Source organism: Ischnura elegans, chromosome 11, assembly GCF_921293095.1.
Source record: "Ischnura elegans chromosome 11, ioIscEleg1.1, whole genome shotgun sequence".
Taxonomy (NCBI): Eukaryota; Metazoa; Arthropoda; class Insecta; order Odonata; family Coenagrionidae; genus Ischnura; species Ischnura elegans.
In genome coordinates, this window is record NC_060256.1 from 23,252,010 (window position 1) to 23,275,905 (window position 23,896).

At 38.3% G+C, this 23,896-nt stretch overlaps 1 protein-coding gene across 1 annotated transcript in view; it reads right to left on the reverse strand.

The window, feature by feature from the left end:
• Positions 1-23,896, reverse strand: part of LOC124168429 — a 58,446-nt gene that overhangs the window by 25,426 nt on the left and 9,124 nt on the right. Inside the window, exons 2-5 of the mRNA XM_046546650.1 lie at positions 21,082-21,937; positions 19,539-19,767; positions 17,026-17,245; positions 15,078-15,373 (exon numbers count right to left, since the gene is read on the reverse strand). Coding sequence (XP_046402606.1) covers positions 15,078-15,373; positions 17,026-17,245; positions 19,539-19,767; positions 21,082-21,915 — 1,579 coding nt within the window. The 5' untranslated portion in view covers positions 21,916-21,937. The remainder of the gene's footprint in view (positions 1-15,077; positions 15,374-17,025; positions 17,246-19,538; positions 19,768-21,081; positions 21,938-23,896) is intronic.

Here is a 23,896-nt window from a genome sequence, read left to right on the forward strand (position 1 = left end):
CACAAAATGAGGGCTTAATCATAATTCTGTGTAGGTTACCCGCTTTTCATTTCCAATGATAAATCCTCTTTTATGTTTTAAGATAAAATGTAAAATGGTCTCACGAATGATCTTTATAACAATTATATAACGTACTCGAAACATACACAATGTTCTTTTTCTATTTCTATGTTGCTTTTGACGGTGATATTTTCTACCATGGAAGTTGTGCTTGATCCATGGGTTCCTGTATTTATGCAATAAAATCAAGAGAAATTCTGTCATAATATGAATAGCGGAGAGAAATAATTTCCCAAGTCCGTAATTTACTGTGGGCATGGGAAGGGAAAGTTAATGGAAAAGTATTGGTAGAAAAACTCATTTTTTCTTCCCCTTTTTTTCAGAACCTTTTGTTATTCGCTTTTCAATCACTTCTCTGCCTTTTCCTATCCCATAATTTTATATTACTGTTTCCTTTCCTTATCCACAGAATAGTTCAGCCTTTGGATATTATTTCAATCAACCTCACAGCCGTAGAGCATTAATTAATTCATATTATGAATATTTATTCATATATCAAATCGCATAAAATTATTAAATTATCACCTAATCAAAAAAGTTGCATGGTCTGTTTTCGTAAATATTTCACTCCACCACGGAGACTTACGTAATAAATCATCACACTGACAGCTTCTTTATCTGTTTTTTTTTCGAAAGTGATGACTAAGATCGTTGATTTTAATTTTAGATAATATGAATCACCAGTTTTTTTTATTTGACGTCTGAATGTCACTCTTCCAGGTACTGCATTAAGTGTTCGACTCTGGTATTTTTTTATCGTTGGAGATATTTTTCATTTTATTAATATAACTTACTGCGCCCCCTTTTTGGCATATCAGTGCATTTTTATTGCTATTATGAGTTTTTTTCTTTGGAACTTAGGAAAATTGATATTTTATGTGACTCGCTATCCCTACTGGTTCAAAAAAGAGTCGAAGCCATTGAATCCAAGATTATTAAAACCATAGACTCGATACAGTCATACGTGAAGCTTCATGGAAATGAAATGGACTTATGATTGCAATAACATTTGTCGTTAATACATTTATCTGTGTATTTCAGGATTAATTTATCTCCATCACCCCTGGAATAATTTAAAGAGATTTATTACATCGAGTGTTATTGACTAGCAACAATGGACGGTCACAAATCCCATGCCGAGTCAGGTCACAAAGTTAGGCGTAACTCGAACCCGCAACCTACGGTTTAGCTGGCATGGACCGTCAACGATACTTATAAATTTCTTATGATGTCTGTTATTATCCTCTTAAATCTCATAGCCGTGAATTATTCCTGGGTCATTCCACGGCAACTCCCCCGGAGTAATTGTCTTTGAACTTTAAGATTTTGATGCAAATGTTAACATTCCCAGATTTAAAAAAATTAAAACGTTTTGCAGGATTCGGAAAAACACCGGAATGGCGGATATTTAAAAAAAATCGCTGTTTTTCGTGAGCATGAAATTTTTGACGTATCATTTTCTAGGACGGAATCAACGTCAGCAAATGTTTGATGACTTATTTTTTTACTACATTATTTTAACAACCATAGAATATTTGGCGTGGAATGATCTTTTTGTGTAATATTTTTCAATCCAGATATCGGATTGAGAGGCTACGGTGGATACTGGATGGGTCATTATTGATAATTCATAGCTGTGCGCCAGTTTTTTTGGAATTGTTCAAAGACTTCTCCCAGGATTGAACTGGACACCTTTGGTCCGTAGCCCATCATGCTACCTGGTCACAAACTCCATAAAAAGTCATCCTGGCACTCGAGTAATAGCTTGGTTGCATCATATTTTTTACCATTGGAATGTATGTTTCATTGAGTGGGTGTGCATATAATATGATATACTTTATTATTAAATAGTTAATGAAAACAATTATTGACATCCTTTACTATTAGAGCACATATTGTAAAATTATCACTTGCGGAGTCACACCGGGTAGATGAATTTATTGGACTTCAGCAAAATCGTGTTGAACGCCTATTATATAAGAACTTTGTGAAACATCCTCTAGATAAGAACAATCAGGTGCTTATTTCTCTGCTCATGCTGATTCATTCCTTTTACTTACTTCTTTTCGGCGCTTTAGCGAAGATAATATTATTCCGGTTACTTGGGTGGTTAACGAGTTATATTAAAAAAAAAGGGAGCTCATGGAGAACTAATTCATGTTTTTTTTTCTAAATACTAGATCGAAAAATTTGATAATGTTGTACATGATGGTTGTTTTGCAACCAGTAAATGTGATTTTGAGGCCATAAACATATTCTTGTATCTCAGCTGTCTCCTGATTATACCTTATTCTAAATACTGCATAATTCTCTCAATGGTATTGATTACAATTAACCTGATGGTACTTTAATAGGACGGTTACTTTCCGTCCATCGGTGTTTTTTTCACGATGAATTGCCTGTTTAAAAATTACCTACCTACTAGCCACTGTTACAATTGGAATTATAAGGACTTAATAATTTTCCTCACATAGTTTATTTAACCCACCGATGTTGACAATTACTAGGCCATTCTAGTGAGAGGGAGAAAAAAGAAGTCTTATAAAAAAACTTAAGGAAAGACGAGACAGCTTAGTTGGCCACATTATTAGGCATGATAGCCTGATGAAAACAATCATAGAAGGATAAGTGGCAGGGAAGAAGGGCAAGGGACGAATGGATTACATACGGAAAGTTAAAAAATATGTAAAAGGGAAGAATTAAACCACTATAAATGAGGCTAGCGGATAAACAGCGGAAGGAAGAGATGCGTCAAACCAATCATACGATTGTTGACTAATGATGACGATGTGTTACTCTCAAGGGTACTACTACCTTCTAATTGTACCCTTGGAAGTGGCAACCGATTGGGTTGATTAATGTTGTGTGACAAATTACTAAGTCGTCATTATCTACATCATCTCGACGATATCGAACAAAGTTGATTCAGCAACAATTGAGTTATTGAGCTATCATCTTGAAAATTTCAGAGCGCATGGAGTACTATTTTACCTGTGTATAACTTGACAATTTCTTCTCGGTATATTCTCAGGTAAAAAAGTTTTCATAAGCAAGATTCGTGCAATTGTTATCAAAAGTTTATTTTACCTGCTAAGTAAAATTTAAATATGGTTGAGTAATTTAGCATAAGGTTTTTATCTATATTAAGCCCTGCAGATGAGGTGGTGGAAGGGTGTTGAAGCTCAGATGAAAAAAGAGAGTCACGAATGAAGAGGTACTGATTGTGAGAAGAGTTCAGGAAACCAGATCCCTGCGAAGGCGTATCTAAACGAGAATTGACGAACTCATAAGTAACATTCTAAGACACGAAAAAATCGTTAGAACAATAGCAAAATGAGTTGTATAGGGAAGAAATTGACGTGGATGACCAAGAATGTCATCATTTCATTCATTTACGACATTTTGAATAAAATGGGTTGCATTGCATGCACAGAAATGAAGAGAATGGCAGGCATAAGCTAGGAATGGCGTATTGCTGCAAAAAAACCTCTTGGTTGAACACTGTAGAAGAAGTTTTGAATGAGTAATAGGTCACGGCAAAAAATCAAAATACGACTCGTCAAGCGGTAGTGAGACGTCCTTTATAAATGTGTCGTAAATTCATTATTTGGATGGTTTAAACATTTAAAGAATAAATGGAATCTCATGCTTAGATAATCGCATGTGAGTAAGTCGTTATTTCAGCTGAAACGAATATCCAGGACTTTTACAAAACAATTTTGAAAACCTATTATATAAAAGTGTGAGAAATAGCGTTTTGATAAGATATTTCATGTGCACCTTGTTCATCCCCGTGCTGATTTACTCTCGCACGTATTCATTTAAAATGGTAGAGATAGTAAAAAGGAATGCAATTTTAAATTAATCGAATTAAGGGTAAAATATGATACTCAAATTCACCTTAGTTTGCATCAAGGCGATAGTTTTCCGGTACATAAACTCCTAATCGGAGGGTCAAACCGGTTTCCAGCGAAAAAAATAAAAAAATACGAGGGCTATTGTTGATGTTAGAAAATACTTAATGGTATTTTAACCTTCAAGCTTCTCTAGAGCGAATCGAATTGCAGTAAGGATAAAGTAATACCTGTCTGAACTGCCCCCGCCAAGCGGTTAGTCAGTGATTTCTCACAGATTAGTTACAGATTTTCTGATAAACAAGTAATGCTGGAAGGCTTTATTTCTATTTTCAATGTTGAATACAGTTTTCAGATGATGGAACTTGATAATTGTGCGTGCTACGGCAATGAAATGGTTGACAATGGACGTGAGTGACTGACAATGAGTGTTGCCCCAGAAGGGGATGGACCGCGTTTGGGGTGCCCGGGCAGGGGGTTGTAATGTTGGGGGTGCCTCGGAAGGGGAAGAGAGAGGAGACAGTGGTATGAAAGGGACGACGGCTAAGGCAGCAGTCACAAAAGAGCGACGGTCGGTGTAAGCTGCCTACTCCACACCATACGAACAATTCCAAAACAGCTGTAACGACGACATTAAAAAAACTAAAATAGTCCAGTTTAAATCGAAAACGTTTCATTTCTGTTGACATGCCGAAGGTGCAACAGTGCGTATTGATCGAATGATAATTAGCAATCGATGACTCTGCATCAAAATGTGGTTGAACTTGCCTCACGCTGCAGTACTTGACACAAAAATGGTGATTTTTCAAAAGTGTAAGATCTGATTTTGCAATGCAACTTTCAAATCTAGTTCATGTTCAATGGGCCCATGCGAAATTATTTACTTACTTCATTATATTTATACGAAAGTAGTTAAATATTAATACATTAATGCATTGACATTTTGTGGGATCAAAAGTTTTGAATTTCACAGCCGGAAGGTGGACTGTGTTTTGTTTTAGGAAAGTATTTTGAAATTACAATCTTATTTTTCATTTCAGGAATAATTTTCTGGAGTAATTTTTATTATGTAATTGAAATACGATTTAAATCCATTTTGCCCACCTCTGTGTTGAGAACTGTCAGTAAATTATATAAATACCTTTATGAAATACGTTGCGGAACTCGTGATAACGGACGGAATACTCCAGCGATAAGAGCATCTCAATGACACAGCTTATCTTATTCCAGGTGCATCGAACAGTTTGTGATATCTTGATTCTGGGTATCAGAGGGTGTAGCAAAAGGTGCAACGCCTTTGCCTTGAGAATTTATTCATAGCTCACTGAGCACCGTATTGCTATATTCACTCATGTTTTTTCCTTTGAGTTTGAACAAAACTTAAGAGTAAAGAAATAAGTTTGTAACGCCTCCAAATTATTTAAGGTGACATTTCTCGTTTACCATTGTATGCGCGGTGGGTAACACATCGAGAAGCCGACTGAAGAATCTTCCATTGCATTATTCGTGAATCTAGAGAAGGGGACCGCATAGAGGAGGCCTAATTCGATCCCATAGAAAGCAGATTTCTGTTGCCACTTCGGTCGCATTTTAATCGGTTTTCAAAAATGTCCGCAGCGCGGGGATGAGTGAAACGTGATCCAATGTTTTTCCAATATTTTTCAGAATCATGTTTGTGATTGCGAGGAATAGCACTGAAAAGTTATGAATTTGATAGATCAAATCATCATGTATATAAATTTCGGTTAACACCCCTAATTATACCTTATTTCCCCGTTAAACTCGGATCACATTGTCCGCCAACGGCGCGCGTGGCGACTTCTGTAACCCCATTTGACCCTTGAGTAGGCAGGCGCGTGGGCCGCATGGGTGGCCCACAATGTTTCATTATAGTGCCGTTATTCTTATGATGTCAATATATAAATGTGATTTTCAGTAGCTGCACATTATTTAGTCCTCAAAAGCCTAGCATAGTTCTTCGTTAGTAATCGGTATAAGATTAGCAATAAATAGCGCTGACATGGAAGCGGGCGTGACTGGACCACGTATGTGGCAAACGCCCATAACTGTGTAACATTTTTCTGTCAGCATCACTTATAGCTGTGCAGATAACTTTGCATGATATTTGTCTACTTTGACGGGTAAAGAACTTTTGGCACGTTTATGTTACTTTTATGGGTACCTCTGCAAGTGACCTGCTCTCTTGCCTCATTTCGCAGGGGAGGGAAGAAAGGGGAACATTTTGTTCCACTCTTATTTGTATATGTATTACCTAGAGGCAAAAAATTCACCACAAAATAAACAAAGTCCAAATTCATTGTTCCTAAAAAGTTTTACAAAATGTTGAAAACTTAATAAAATAAAGAAAATTGACTTTGGGCCACCAGCGTGGCCCGCGCACCCAACCGCGTAACGAAAATTAACGCACCCACTGTAGGGTTAAATGCGCGGTGGGTGACAGCACATTTAGAGGCAGACATGAGGATCTTCTATTGTAATATTCGTGGTTTGTGCAAACGCGGATACATTCATATGCCTTGGGGTGGAAACACCTTTGCGCGAAGGCAACATACAATGCACAATCAGGCTATTTAATCTGCAAAGGGCCATGGAAGGGTGAGAAAGATGAAAGCAGAAACAAGAAAACTGCAAACCATACTTTTAAGCTCACTTAAAGTCCGGAAAGATTGCAGAATGCACTGTGATTTATATAGTTATTTATTACTTTTATCTAGTTTCTACTTAAACAATAGAGTGGTTTCCCTTTCTTAAATTGCCTAAATCGAAAGATAATTACTCCTAGAGTACGTCTTTCAGGCTTTTAGATTTTTGAATGACGATATCTATTTTTCGCGATTAAATGAAAAGTGAAAATTTACAAGCGCGCGAAAACGCGACGGCTAAGTATGAATGCTGGGAAAAGCCCGTATGGCGTCATTCTGGTTCCACCTGTCACTGTGTGAGCCCACCTTAGTGCGAGGCTATGAGCGCCACTACGATTCAGGCTGCTAGAAGGTAGCGCTTGGCTTAAATGATTCTTAATACCCTATCAAACGAAGGAAACTTTCCGACCATAGGCAATTTTTAAAAGTGATTATTAAGAGATGTTTCCCTGAGCTCTGTGCCTCATGCATCCATTGGTAATCTCAGACGATGTAAAACTCCTATCAACTTGTATAGCATCTAGGCCCCTGTGACGTCACGTGAGATGGCATCGCATGGCCGCCAATCTGGCCTTTTTCAAATGAGGAAAAATTGACTATTAACATTCATCTGAACTGGGATTTCTAAAACCAAATATGTGATTCGTATACTATAAATCACTAATGGCACTATACTATCGGACTCATTGCAATCTTTGTTTCAATTCGATCCAAATTAACGGACAAAAAAATTGGGCTCAATTGGACTTCGTTTCGAGCAGGGGCGGAGCTGGGGCGGAGCTGGGGCGGGTCAAATTTTTAATTTTTATTAGGTAAAGATTTTTTTGTATCCTCGTAAAGGGAGTGTATATTCAAATGTATGGCTACAACTCCCAATCGAGAGAGAAGTTTGAGTTGCACTTTTTGTAGAGCGTAGCCATAAACACTGAATGCATAAAATCTATGAGCGCAGCCTTCCCTACTTTGAAAACGCCTCTCTCTTCCGGAGGATATTCCATAGTCTCCGGACCGGACTCACAACAAATGATGCTGATTTAGAGTTCGTGCATTGTTTTAAATAATGAAAAATAACGATTTTCTTGGTTGAGCACACACATTTGCCTACTTCACAGGAAAAAGGAACTTGATTGGGTGCAGTGGCGTAACTATGGGGGGGGCAATAGATCCCCCCCCCCAAACCCTCAGAGGATTATAAAATTTTAAAAACTATTGTCTAGTTTTGATATGTAATAACTGCTTCTGCTTAAAGTTAAATCTTTAGTCCCAAGATGATGTAAAATGTATTTCTAGGCTTGTCATTTTTCAACTATTTTCCCGGACCCCCCTGCCTGTGGGGGGAGAATCTCCACCTCAGGCCATCCCATCCCCCCCCAAAGCATAGTCCTTGTTACGCTACTGATTGGGTGGATTTTCAGCTGGTTTATCAAATATTTACCTTAAACGTGTAATGGGGAGCCGGGCAGCCTGGTGGATCGAGCACTTGGGTACTAATCGAATCGATCATGGGTTCAAATCGCGGATGAAACCTTCCAATGCCTCCGAACACAATCTATAGGTGGACCAAGGGAAAGGAACTCTCCCCTTATCATTAATGGGTGAAATTCACACCTGTGGCTTTGTTCAAGGTGAGCTCTACCATCACTTACCCAAACTAACCTTTGGGTTGCATCACTTAGTAAGTGAAGCTTATAAAAATATTTGAAGACAACCATACATTTTTTTAACTCACAACATTTATAACTAAAAAAATGCTATGGACAGGAAATTCCATATGGCAGAGGAAAAAGAATTTTGTGAATTTTTCGGCCGTCGGAATTTCAAGTCATCCTGGAGGGTATGCACCAAGTTCTGTCATTACTAATGTTAATTACTATCAAATCCATGAGGCCATATCTCTCAGTTTTATCAAAAACTTCCCCGAACAAAATATTAACACAATCTAACTCTCCATTAAACAATTCAATGATTAAATATTTACTGGGAATGATTTTTATGGTCCAGAGGAAAATCTGAATATTTTTTCTAAATAATCATAATTCTTCTAACTACAGTTTAAATGATGCACAGGTTAGCAAACTTACATCAAGCTCAAATGCTGCCTATCTCAATTTTGCATCTCTCAGCAACTTTTAGAATTACCTCAAGGAAACAGTTTTGGAAAATCATTTTTCCCATGTTCATGCATTCCTTATGACTACCCTCATGTGATACTCATGCACCCCTGACGCACGGTCCAGATTGGGGCCTACCAACTAGAAGTCCAGGAAATTTAAAATATTGGAATTCATTGTATCCCTCAGGAGGGAGTTCTGTAGTCTGTAGTTTCCAAAGAGTGTAACTAAAGTGTGTCCGATCCTGAATTCCAAATCCCAGACAACACCTTTAGAATTGCCCAATTAAGATCCTGGCATTGCCATGTGGATTGGGATGGAGCATGCTTTCTATTCTTGATGCTTAAAAAACATAAGCCTTTGACTTAGACTGGGGCAATTCTTACTCATTCTCAGCCAAAGTTATGGATGAAGACAAAAGTACAGTTGAAAAATTTGATGAGAGCTAAATTAATGAATGTTTGGAATCACGAAAGCTTGTTGATGCAAGAGAATCATTTAGTAAATATTTTGCTCCTTTATTTTTGGATTAGATACAATTAAGTCATGAGAGAGTTGCAGAATTAATATAAAATGGCCTAAATCAATTGTAAAGGCTCCTATTGAGTGCGTTCTTTGGTGCCTCCCACCTCAGAAGCAGTTTTTCTTGGCTTGAGAATATTAAGATTTTTATAATTTACAAATTGTAGAATTTTTTTGCTTTTGTTGCTTTGGTGAAGTGGTGGTCATTACATTTACTCAAATGAATGTGTGGTAGCATCTTAGACTACTTATTTAGGAAGATATTTATATGCATGCTTTGAAAAATAAGCATATTTTGCCTCACTCACTCAGTATTACAGTCTGTAAGTTAGTTTACTTGGCAAACATGCTGCCCATCCCAGGGGCGCAGCTAGGAATTAAGGCTAGGGGGGGTTCAGGTGCAACTAATACTGGGGTGCTTGGGGTATTGCATACCTGCCAGGGTTAACAGGAGGTGCGGAGGCCTTCCGCTGGAAAAAAATTATGATAAATGGTTCAAATTGGTGATTTTTTACGGCCTTCTGAGGGACATTTTATTAATCCTCACACTATTATATAAGCAATATTAATCCAATTAAGTAAAATAGATTTAACTTAAAAATTTCTGTGAGCTCTGGGGGGGGGGTTTATCCCCCACTACCCCCTCCTTGCTGCACCATTGGCCCATCCTAGACTGAAGCAACAGCATCTGAAGTCCAAAGTTAGGGTACATAAGTTCCCTGGGCCATGTTATTTTTTCCCACAGTCAGATACCTAACTACACAGCTGAGATTTATTTAGGAGGGAAGTTAAGAGAATACTTGAGCCCTTTACAAGGAAGTTCAAAACTCAGGACTTGCAGGAAACACTCAAATTCTACCTTATCCCTTATAGTGCAGGAACATTTTTATTCATTTTGCACAGTGACAGTGACAATGTTCACACGTTAACCGAAAAATGTCATTGCTACCTAGCTATCTTCCACTTAGACACTTGCCCTCACCACAAGGATCGCTAAGGTACTTAACTCTTTATTCATTATTATTTTTATTAACTTAATATTGTGACGGTACGCTCCCGTGAGCGATGCACCGTCGAACTGAGATTATTATCCGAGTTCTTAATTTTTCGTAGGTTCTGGGGCTCGCGGTCAAGATGGGAACTCGCGGCATTAAACACAATGGCACAGCAAAGGGATGAATGACCTCGTACACAGCGAATGACTGTCATACAAAAATTTATTAGAGAAAAATAAACGAACACTTCTGTCCTTAAACGCTAATGAGGGATGGAATAGTGATGCTGAATTGGGCGAGACATCAATGATACACTTGCAGAAATAAAAATGAAGCAAATATGCCATACACAAAAAGAAAGAGAAATCTTATATCTAATAAATGAGGGATGAGATGATTGTTGGGGTAAATGAACAAAAATGGACAAAAATAACACTGTATACTCTCAGAGATTGCTATGACACGGGCACTCGAAATCTTGCTGCACTTCAAAGGCAATTATGAGTAATGTTCGTCGTTCTACTTTCAAATGTTACATGCTCCACGTTCTGTTCAATCAAAAATGAGTCTGACGTCAACCAGAAGGGATGACGAGAACGGGAGAATCGTGATACAATTAAAAATGGTCTTCAGACCGAGAAAGAGAGACGTGAGTTTGTGTCAGAAGCCACATGAGTATTAGGATGACACACGTGCACACTGGGGGACTTTCTTCGTACAGGGCGCGTGGGCTGGCTGGAGCGGGGGAGGGATCGGGATTATTTCCCCGTCCCGGGAGAGGGTTTAGAGTACTTAAGTGTCAAAGACGGCGGGTCCGAATCCTGGCCGCCGGGTCACGATGCGTCGATCGCGGGGAACCACCTCCCGCAAATCCTTGGACGATGTCGTGATGTCCTGACGAAAAAGCAAGGACACTTTTCTCGTGTCTCGCTGTACTCCACGCTTCTCTCTCCGCACGCCCTTCCCCTGGTCGCGTTGCCCGACCTCCGAAATTGCCGTAGCCCTCGTCTGCCGCAGCCCCGTCTTGTCACCCCACCTTGGCACTGTCACAGCTGACCTCCGTCTTCTCTAGCGGATCAACTGCCGCTTTCTCAGGAATCCAACCCCACATCCCACAATACCGGGCCTTATATACCCTTTACAAAACAAAAGACATGCTAAATTCTAGCAGACAACATAGGAAAAAGAAAAGAAGGTCGCTCATCACTCGCTGTTGCCGCGCGCCAATATGAATCGGGGAGAAGAGATGGACGCAGAATGCGCCGTGACGAGGCTTTTCGTCACAATATATTACTATGGCAATTAATATCTTCCTGCAGTATGGAAGTGAGAGAGTCAATTTGTATCGAACATTCAAGGGAAAAGCTAACTATAAGCTGCTCCATCACTCATGCTTGGAGAAAAAATGAGCATTGATTTCTTTACTGAGGTCAATCAGGCACGACCAGCTCTAGTATAAATTTTTACTAAAATGTGGCTCTAGACTTCAGTGGCGCAGCGAGGGGGGGATTTTGGGGGATAAAACCTCCCTCAGAGCTCAGAGAAATATTTAAGTTTAATCCATCTACTATGTATATTATTTCTACTGTATAGATACCTTTTTCTCAACCTATATGCAACCAAACTCTACAAATGAGTTACCAAAATGCACAGAATTTATCAGAGAACATGCGATGGCGTATCTTCCTCCTAAATATTGCTATTGTTTCCTAAAATTTGTTTTTAAAAAAAAAAAAAAAATGATCGATTAAAAAAAATCGATTCCGGCAAGATTGTCCTCATCCCAAGAATACAGTTAACACCGTCGGATCCCACCATGCCTTTTAATTTGACTCGCAGACAATTTCCCATTAAGGTTTCCTATGCGATGACTATTAACAAGGCTCAGCGTCAGACTTTGCAAAGAGCTGGCTTATTCCTGCCTGACCCTGTATTCTTTCATGGCCAACTTTATGTAGCATTCTCTAGGGTAAGATCTTTTCTAAATATTTTTGTAAATATTAAGGATAACGCTAAACAAGTATTAACAGAGGATAGTGTAATTACTTCCAATGTTGTGTTTAAAGAGGTCCTCTGACCTCAATTTGTACATGAACATTCCAATTAAATTTGTACATAAGACCCTGCCTTTTTTTTCTACATTTTAAAATTAGAAATGCGCCTATCCCTCTGTGGACCTGCATTGAAAAGAGCGGGGGAAGCCCGCTGGGAGCGGGTGCATCACGCTCGTTTTACTTAATTGGATTAGGATTACTGATAGAATAGTGTTAGAATTAATCAAATATCCCTCAGAAAGCTGAAAACTCACAATTTTGAACCATTAAACTTAAAAGTTTTCTGGAGGAGGGGCCCTGCAAAGTCCGATTACCCTGACGGGTATGCAATACCCTCAGACCTCTTAGTATTAGTTGCGCCTACAACACCCCCTAGCATTAATTCTTAGCTGCACTCCTGCTAGACTTAGTTCTTTTTATCTTTGCAGATGAGATGATGGAGCTAAAGAAAGTGGGTTGAGGGAAGGGAAATTTTCTTTGCATGTGACTTCCCTTTGCCAATTGGCAGACAGCAGGTGTGGCCTAGTGCTTTGGAAATTCAGTCGCTCTCAGATCTCCGTTTGTGAACATAGTGAATCTGCTATTGGAGCAGTGTTATCAAACCTCACATGCTCTCCTTGTACATCTTTAACCATTAGGGTGCCGTGGAGTGCTATCGCGCTCCTGCTTTCTCTCGTGAAAAGTGCCAGGATAGGGTGGGCACACAATAAAAACTTAGAGATTGATAGAAAAACGAGGAATAAAATAAAAGTGGGGAACTTGCGGGGAAAGGTTGTTTCTACAAATTTTCGATGGGACGCAGCCCATCTTTCTCAAGTGAGAAGAGGAGGGAAAGTGAGGAAAGGGCATAAGGAAGGGTGCAAAGCAGAGGTCAAAGATGGAGGGAGGAAAAACGGTGGACGGGGATTGGTTGTGTTCTTTCTAATGGGTGCGGTTGATTCCTGGTCCAGAAAACGCACGGAAAGCCCATATGCATGCCTGCTCCAAGTCCTTCAGCTCTAGGGGGGTGGTAGACGGGGGGAGGGAGGCCAATATTCCCACTTTATAGCATTGGTCAAACAGAGCTTTGTGGGAGGAAGCATGAACGGCAACTGGAAGGGAAGCAGAAACAGAAGAAACGCTATTGCATGAAGAGCGATGCCCGTTCATTCGGATGCACAGGGGAGTGGTGGATGAGCCGATATAAAAAGCCGGGCATTTCTGGCACAACAGTATATATACAATGTTTTTTGCTGTGCTGGAAATGTCCGACACTGAGGGGAGAGGGAAGGCAAGGAATTGATCGGGGAGGGGTTCGATTATATATAATAAATATTTCCTAAAGTTTTTGAATATATAGCTTTAGTTTTTTTGAGACCTATTTTTTTTCTCCTAACCCACTGCAAAATGAGAAAAAAAATGTCTTAGCACTGTTAGTGTAGTACCTAGAAAATCGGTAGGCACTCAAAATGCCTTGCGCCAGTGGTGCCGATTTCAGCATGGAGTTGACAATGTCATGGGCTTCTGTGAAGGGATTATCCTCCAAAGGAACTATCTTTAATTTAATTACCCTCCATTTGGAAGGGATTACCTTCCAAATGGGTATGCATAATGTCTTGGCACCAAGCTCAAAATTTCTATGACCACCCATGATTCGCATGTTTCCAGTGACAAAGTAGGGCGGCTATGTACATTTGGCAATGTTAAGTTTACTCTTGTTCTCTCTCTCTCAGTACTACCCCTCACCATCAGCAAAGCCCTCCGAGTGTGCCAAGGCTCTCACAAAAGTTCACCCGCAATTATAGAGTGAACAGATGTTTCAATCTTTCACATCCCACATAGATGGGTGGAGATAAATTGTCTGAAAAATAAGGATGAAATAGGTGTGGCAGTGAAACAGAAGTGAATATCTGGCTATTTGTGATCAAATTTACCCCTTTTCCCAGAGACTTGCCTTCTCGATACTTATATACTATCATAGAGTAAGTATATTCTCATATATTCTTGATACATATACCTACTTTATGCTTTAGAGGCACTATGAATGTGATACACATACGACCTTTGTCCTATTTCATAGATGTTCTCACTGGGAGATATATGAGGTAATTTTAGAACGTAGGTTTCCGCGGCGATGGTTTGATCTCTGCATTTCTTCAGGGTTTCCTTCCAAGCTGACGCGGGTTTTTCAGGGTTTCCTTACAAGCTGATGCAGAAGGAAACCCTGAAGAAATGCAGAGATCATATGAGGTAATTAATTTTTCTTTGATTTGCCTAGGCTATTATGCTTTGTTGAATTCATTCTTAACCCTTAGATCATTAAACTTGTGGATGTGAAAGACATCTGTCCATCATTAAAATGAGGATTAAAATGATGAATGTTATGTGCCTATTGCAATAATAAGGAATACTGGTTAGAGAATAAAACAAGAGTATTTTGCCAAAAGTTACATAAAATTATACAGTGAAAAATTTTTGGATGCTAATTTAAATATCCAGAATATTAGGACATTCTCATCATTTCATGGTGAGCACTTTTTGGTGAACATTCATATTCTAGGTGAACACTTTTTCCTTAATTTCATTTATTATTGCATGCATTAGTTCATGACTTAGCTTCTAACATCAGAGTTTTTTTTCATTCACAATAAAGCACTCAATTTTATCAATTGGCATGTTGTTACTACAATTATTCTTCTTTTCAAAAATTTTAAGTTCAGTCATACCTTCATGCAGTATATACCACCAGTTTTAAAGAAAACCTATCCATGGCAGAAAATTCAGTTTCTAGCTCTTATGCCAGTCTAGGCTCTTCGGAAGACAATGATTACCTTCACTTATTGGTCTTTCTTTGGAGAACTTTGCGTGTTTTGACTAGATGCCTTCTTCTTACACAAACACCTCTTCAAGACAACATAAGAAATTGCTAAAGCTGTCACTATGGGAAGCACAAACACAACAAACACTACATCCAAAAGGAAAACTTGAGCCCAATGAAGTTGACTTGATGCTGGCTTCATATGCTTAGCTCCTTTGTGTCTTATGACGTACTCAATCCAGTACATGGCTGTTTCAATAGGTGTTTGTGGTCGATCTGTGACAATGGACTGAAGATTCTTCATGTTCTTAGCATACCTGAGTGAACAAAATCAGTTAATAAATCATGTTTAAATTAATTTTAAAGGCATATATCCATTTGAAATATAGGTGTGGTGATACATTCAAGTGAGGTGAGGCAAACAAATATTTACTGACATAATTCGTTCTTCCACAGAATTTTATTGAATGATTTTATAAGTAATTTGTGTTTTAATAAAAATTCTGTGGAAAAAAAAGTTTAATTTTATTCATCCATAATGTTCAGCAAATTCCACTAATAGTATTGCCGGAAACCACCAACTTTATTACAATTCTAGAGTCATTTAACTTAAAATATACTTTGTCTTGAGATAAATGACACTAGAATAGTAAAAAAAACTAATTTTTCCCTTGTATTTCCCCATTATATTTTCCTCTTTTTCCAAGTATGGTTCATATATCTATCTTATATCAGGATAGTATTATGATATGAGTGGGATATATAGTCCCTTGCACTGGCTGGGACAGAACTTTTTATGACTTCATTCTTCATTATTTACAAAATTCATCCTGTTCTGTTTAGTGTTCAGTGAATATCTTATGCATTTCCTGCTCACAGCCGCAGTCTGTATGTGGATTATCAGGAGAGTCAGAGGATATCCAGTTCCTGTTTTTGCTATCTGTTCACTAACAGTCTAATGTTATGTTCCACCCATAGGCTCTTCACTGATCAGATCCAATCATTGTCCCAACCATTTTAAGTTCTTACGCACATGGATAAATTTCACTATTTACACTCTAAAGTTCATTTACTTTTGCATTTTTTGATCCAAGAAATATGCTCATTGAATTTAATCACTAATATGTGCTATAATCCAAAATATAATCACTATGAATTGAATTTTCTTACTGTTCCAATATGAGTTCATATGTGATATAATTATACAGTACATGTATTAACATATTGGTGATATAATTTCTATAAAAATTAGATAAAATATGACGCATTAGAAAAATATTCTAATGCTAAAGCAAATCATATATTTTTATGTCCTTCAAATTAGAGGCATAGTGGTGGAGCATATTTTAAGCTATGCAGATAAAATCTGGGAAGTTGAATTGGGAATCTTGGGGAATACATATTAGCTTTACATTAATAAAAACTTGAGAGTGCAAGTTCTTCCAAGTCCCTCATTTCCACACAACTTTGCTGCCTCACTGTAATGATCTGGTCAATGAGGCATAGCTTGTAGTTTTGTGGCCACTGTGGGAGCACTTGCTTTCATCAGAGGAATGTGTGCGGTCCTGTAAATACTTTGCTTGTTATGATAATGAAAAAAAGAACTAAATATAATCATTGAATTCAGCCATCAAGTCATATCTGCTCTCAAGTCTCAATTCTGACCATAATATTCCCATTCAGAGTCTGCAAACACTTAATGGTTGTTTTCTGGCAGTCATTTTTGCCTCATGAAGGTACATATGTATGTATTAAGCAGTTATCCTGTGCCCAACTATTGGCGTAAATACCTACATTAAGTTAATTTCTGTCCATTGTAGACTTTAAGGATAATTACTGGCTCTCCTGTACATATAAGCCTGTATGGAGTGTAGGTTACTAAAGATTTATCTCCAACATAGTTTACATTAAATAAAAAAATAGGTACTATTTATTTTCCCCTCAACTAGCAATACTAGAGTGAACTTACATGGGATCTCCAAGAATGGTTTTTAAGGCATTAAGAATTTCTTCTGAAGTCAAAGAGTCAATATCTAGGGTGATGCCAGCTTTGAGGTCTGTGATTCTTTTCATATTTGACTCTTGATCACCATAAAAGGGGATTCCTATGACTGGTACCCCTCTTGTTGTCGCCTCTTGGAGACTGAGCAGTCCACCATGTGTGATGAAGACTTTGACGTTCGGATGTGCTGAAATGGAAAAAAAATTAACTTAGACTACAATTAAAATCACACTATGAAAATCTCTGAAAAAAGATCTTTTCTCTGTAATTGTTAAATTAATGTTAGATATATTTGATGTACTGACCTGGTTAATTATCAGATTTCTCTTTTCACTCTTCTCAACCCCCCTCCCATTTATCTGTGGTTCTTCCCATGTGTTGTTAATGTACAGTTATGACTAGAGTCCTCCTCCTATTGTGGATTCCCCACATCCCGTAGTTGTATCTTTTCCCACTGTCTCTACTCTGTACACCTGTTCCCACCCCCTTCTTCAAAGATGTCAAATCCTCCCCATGGGTTAACCCCCTTTCTCAAGGGTATAAAGGTGATTTTCAAATGTTTTGCAGTGTCTTGTACCAGATGATGGCTCAGTGAGCTGAAACGCATTGTATAAAGTAAAACTTTTTGTGGAAAAGTGCTACGGTCTTTTATTTATTTAAATATATCAGATCTCTACTTGATTTCATGCCATGAATGAAATGCAGATTATGACGAAGACTTGGTGTACCTACGTGGTTTGTCAGATTCTCAACCACAGGCTACACTGTTCATTTTTGGTTGGAGATGTAAGACTTCCCATTAATGGTGTGCTACAATAGTACAGCACTTCTGAATAAAATCACTTTGGTCTAAGATTCCCTTTAGGCATGGTCTTCAAGCATGGGTAGATGTTTCAGCTCATGCATTGAAAATAATCGGTCACTAATAGTGAAGCTATTCAATAAATGGTGGCCATGTCTGCATTTAATAATCAACTACAGATATATTAAATAAGAAAGTGTCTCTCTGCAATTGATCTTAATAGAATACGTATTTATTTGAGAAGCAAGAATTATTATTTTTTGTGAATTCTGTATATACTTTTAATATCATCCCTTTTCTAAGAACAAATTGTTCCTCAGGCATTAATTAAATCATTTTCTTTATAAAGAAAGATTTACTTTGGAATTCGATTATGAAATTTGTCCCTCTTATTTTGGTGGGTTGAAAAAAAAATTGAGGGAGCCCTGGCCCACCTTGCTCCACCCCTGGCACTGTCACTGATGGATGCATTGGAATTCCTTCTCTTCCCTTCCATCTGATCCAGGTGCCATCACTGTTACCTTCCCCCCCCTTTTTTAAGTATGTGTACGTATGGAATCCTCTCTTCCCTCCTTGACCAAAGCCAAAGAAGCTCTTGAACCTCATCCTCACCGCTTTGGCCAAACCTTACCCGTGGGGATTCTCTCCCCATCCCTTACGCCCCTTGAACATTACACCTTTTTGCCTGTACGGGAATAAACGGCACGTGTTTAAATCGTGGCCATTAGCTTTTCATACTGTACGATTTTGACCATGCAAAAAGGTTATTATCAACAGTACTGGAGACAGCTCCTGCATGACTGAAACCATATATGTATCAATGGCTAAGCTCTAACAACACGTATCTCAAACATAGCAACTTTTTAGGAGAGCAAAAACAAGATTTGTTTTTTCATATGCATATAATTTTAATTGAAATTAAAAACTAAAAATACATAACACCGAAAAAGAAGCATACATTTGCAAACAAAGAGTTGTTTATTGCTTGAATTTTATTTTTTATTAACAGTATTAGCAGTATTAACTCAGACCAGCCAAATTTTGAGATACATGTTGTTTGAACTTAGCCATTGATACGTAGTGTGCAAGTGCACATTTGGTTTCATAGATCACTGAGCAGAAAAATGATACGGTAGCCGTGTGGCCCCAGTGGCACTGGACGGCTGCAATGTGACTAAAAATCGTTCCCGTGTTTTAACCATACAATGTATTTGTACACTTCTTCAGTGGACTAATAGGGATAGGCCAGTGCTGTTTTTTCCTGCACAGGTGAAAACGTGTACTTGATACCTCCACTGCAAAAACGCTCAACTATCTCCCACCGAATCAAATCCACTCATCTAGTTGCCCAACAATACAAATCCGCTCAGCTGGCAGTGTCCAGAGCATAAAGGCTCACATACACTCGAGTGTTAACCCACACCTCAGACCATTGTTTTTTTTCTAGGAATTTTTTAAATGAATGTATGTGACTATTATTTCTCTTGTCTTCAATGCAAATGTACCAGATGATGACGTGTCACTTTGAAACCCAGATCATACAGCATGAAATTTATGTGGCATTATAAAGTTTTCTGCATTACATTATGAATAGAAACATTGGTCTGTTGCTTTCTATGCAAGCATACCTCATCCAGTAGATCATGAGAAATAGAAGTGAAGGAATTTGAGTGCTCACCTAGAATGTCTTGCTGTGGCAGCCACTTCTCAGTTCGTATGTTGTCTGTTTGACCTGGAATTGGAGTCTGTCCTTCCCATTTCCAAACTACCTTTTGCTTCAACTTTGAAAATGCTGTAATGAATGCGTCCCTTGTTGTATTCTCTAGTCCTGAGCTTTTTAAGATGGATCCCAGGCTGAAGTAGATGACACCATCCTTTGATGCACTGTCCATAAATGCTTGTAAATCCTATGAAGCATACAAAGATTATTAGATGCATAGAAAATAATATTGCGGTGAGATTTTTCAAATAAAAATTTCCAAATGTAATTTATTTCTAATTTATTAAAATGAAATGCAAAAAATAAATAATCTGGGATCTACACTTCATTCTGTGAATTTTTCTTTAGCTACCAACCAGTTCAAGTCAGCAATTTTTGCTGATCTTTGATGAATGAGCTATTCATCAAAACATCATTAAAGAATAGTCTGCTACCCTTGGCAGCAGCCTGACTGTCAGAGATTTTAAACATTCTTAATAACTGGTAAAAATTCAAAAGTTATGTGTTTATTGTTTGGTAAACATCCAAAATTTATCTTCATTCTATTGCCTAAATTCCAGCTGTTGGCCATATCGGAGCATGCCTGGACCCCAGGAGATAAATTTGATGAAGCCAGGATAACAGTAAAAGAAGGCAGATATTATCCCAGACTTATCCCAGAAGCCATTGAAATAGTGCGGACGGACACTTTTAATAGGGATGATGGCTACAACTTGGATGCCAATTGGAGGAGACTAATCAAACGGACCAATGAAAGAACAGCAGCCACCACTGGCGGGACTGAGCCCCTATATAAGGAGGACAAAAACCGTGGGCCAGCATCTTCGACCTGAAGATGCTGGCACCAGTGCTAGCAAAACTGTTGTCATCAAGAAACAACCAGACGCGGTAGCACCAGAAGAATGGAGATTTTGCAACCTCGACACCACAGAAATCTACGCAGTCACATTCAAAATTTATATCTTTATTAAATAAATGTGAAATCCCTATTTGGTAAGTCATTATACTTTATAGATGATTATGGGATATTCATCCATGGCTCCCATGTTTCAAAACTCATAGCTTGATTTTAATGCTAAAAAAATTAGTTTTTACCTTGTTATACCAGAGTACTTAGAGGCTTTTGCATTGAAACAGATTCTTTTAATTACCTAAATATGTGTTTCATGATTTTCGAATACATGGGTTTCTGATTACTCTTTTCCTTTATCTTAAAGGAAATATTCTCAAGTTTCGGTCATTTTATAAAATGAGAATGCCAAATTTTAATGTCACCCTTGGAATATGACATCACTGTATTGAGCTAAAGAAGAGTAATGAGCCAGGAGGCATAATCCATCTACAGTATTCTTTCATCTGAATTGCAATAACTACAGTACATATATAACTAGTAAGTGGAAAACTCTATAAAGTCTTTTAATCATATTCTACTTTTATATCCTATGAAATTGCTCAATTTGCCTCTATTGTATATTATGCCTATGTTCTATATAATGCTTACCTTGGGCAAAGCTTTTGGTGGCTTGATGTGTATTCCTCCAATTTCCACAATGACAGGAGACAATGGTTGTGGATAATTGAATGAAAAGTGGGTATTTACTAAAACTAAGCTGACATACTTTTCCAGTTCATTTATTGATGGCATTTCGTCACCAAAAAAATTTTTCATCACAGTATTCATGTCTTTGGTGGATGAGAAATGGTAGTAATAGGCTGTGCTCCAGTAAAATAAAGAGTTATATAGTCTTTCATAGAAGGTCATGTGATCGGAGTACGTAAGTAACATATGGGGAACGAAGGATGGCAACATAACGTTTCCAGTCGCCGTAGTTGATACAAGCATTGGACCATTTGGAGAGACGAGAACAATTGGTATTTTGTAGATGTGTGCAAAAGAATAGAAACATTCTGTTAGCACAGTGCTGGTCATAAGCAGGTCGAATTTGTTCTCTTCACGTTTCGTGTCCAATAACAGTTTCACTTGAGGAAGATTGAAAGTTTTTTCGCAGTTCTCCCAGGCCAAGTTTGAAAAATTCTTAAATAACTCGGCAATTGGGAGTTTCTTGGAGGCAGTGAATGCTGAAAAATGAGTGGATGAGATCTCTGAGGTGTCAATTTGTTTGTAGTTTGGAGGTATGGGGTCGATGGGCAGAGGTGTGTAGATAGTTACTTTGTGTCCCCTCTCAGCCAGAGCTTTGGTTACGGCTACGTATATGTTGTTGTGACTTCGGCTTCCTGTGCCAAATATTGCCAATATGTTTGCCGCCTCTGAACTTGAACTGAGCAGAAAAATGAACGAGACTGCTAGTGCAGCCATCCTGGTACTTGCCCACATGGTGTTAACTTATTTCTAACACCTGAAAAGGAAAGAAAAAATAAATTACTAAAATTGTGATGTTTAAGGCTTATTTTTTCATGCAACCAACATGACAAAATGATGCAGGTTTTTTTCAAGGTTGCCATCTGCTCTCAGTTTTATCTGAATATTATGAAGGGCTATAAATAGTGTTTAAAAATCTATATTTATGAGGGCCATTTTTTTTCAACTTCCAATGGGTTATGATCAGAAGACGAAGTGATTGATTAAAAATTATTTCATTGCTAAATGTTGAGCACATCTGTGGTGTCCTTTCGACATAATCGCCTCACCTACAGAGGAATTTGTTTTGCCTGTGGACAAGCTTTACTGCACCTTCTTCATGGAATATTGCCGCCAATGACTTACAATGAATTATGCCATTGTTCTGAAGCTTATCGCCCGTTTAAAAATGCTTGCTGTCTAGCCACATCTTCATTTCATCGTAAAATTGGAAGTCCCCCAGGACTAGGTCGGCATTGCATGGCAGGTGATCAAAAATGTCCCATTGAAATTGCTCAAGGAGCAGTTGGGCTGCATCAGCGCTGAGATGACAGGCGTTGTCTTGGATCTGAGCACTTCTAGATGTTGGCATGTCTCTTCTCTTGTTTTGAATGGTAATGGAAGTAATGTTTCACACTAAATCATACTCTAGGCACATTGCATTAAAGAAAACTTCTCTTATATCGGCATAAAGGTCAAGACATGTTAATGCTGAAGCCATTTGGCGAGTTTTCTGGCTGTCTCTCCATAGTGCACACTTGGTGGGAGAATTAATTGAGACAGTGTAGTTAATGAGATTGCTGCTAACCTCAAACAAACAAGTCACGGTCAGAAATTATTTGAGCATGTGGTGCAGAGAACGCACAATTGCTGTACATGCGCAGTACCCAAGTGTCGCTTGTATGGTGTTTTTGGTGAGCGATCAGAGGCTGAACAAAGACCTCCCTCTTATTATAGAGCAGTTTAATTTTTCCAAGCACATTTTGTAGGTGTAATACAACCCTATAATTCGACTGTTCGGTGGTATGCATCCCCTCAACACTAAAAGAATGGTACATTATGACTACCTAGAAGGGCGAGTATTGGCATTGACATCAATTGCAGTAAAACTTTGGGGGCGGTGTGGGGGGTATGAAATACCTCCCAATGGAAGGGTGCCTGGGAAAAAAAGTAATCATAGGTATGAATGTATTGTGATTTTAAAGCATTTTTGATCCCATTTAGGCTAAATCGTATTATCCTCATCTAATTCTCTGGGGGATATATCCTACATATCGATTATAAGGATGGATGCGTCCCCCACAGGAACAATGCCAATGGGTGTGGGCAGTGACATAGCCAGGAATTTCGTTCAGGTGGGGGTCCAAAACCAGAGGGGAAAATTTTTGAAAAACAGGGTACTAAGTAATGGATTTTAAACTCATTTTAACACTTTTCATAACTGAAAAAACTTAATTTGTTATAGATATATATTTTAAATTTATGATTTTTCAATATTTTGTTTTCTTTTGTGAAGGAAACTAATTGTGTTTTTATATTTATGGGGGTGGGGTCTGAACCAGCCGGACCCCCCCTTGCTACCCCAGTGGGTGAGGGTCATTATGACCCATTGAGTTTTCCTGTTCAAGCACATTTTTGTAATCAGTGTGTACCATTCTGTGGAATATTTCCATGATGCATAGTGAATTGGGCCATTACAGAAGGAAAATAACTTGCTGGCAATAAAATTCCTGATACAAATGCATTCTTCAGTGAAAGCCAAGGAATGCAATTATTACTATCTAGGGAACGCGCAAATCAGGACAATCCTTTTACAATGGAATCCACCTTGGGATCAATGGCGGATCCATGGTGGGGCTAGGAGGTCTATCCACAGGGGCGGATCCAGGATGTTTTTCTGGGGGGGGAACACAAGGGTCTGATTGGTATTCTCATATTTGAGATTAAAAACGAAATA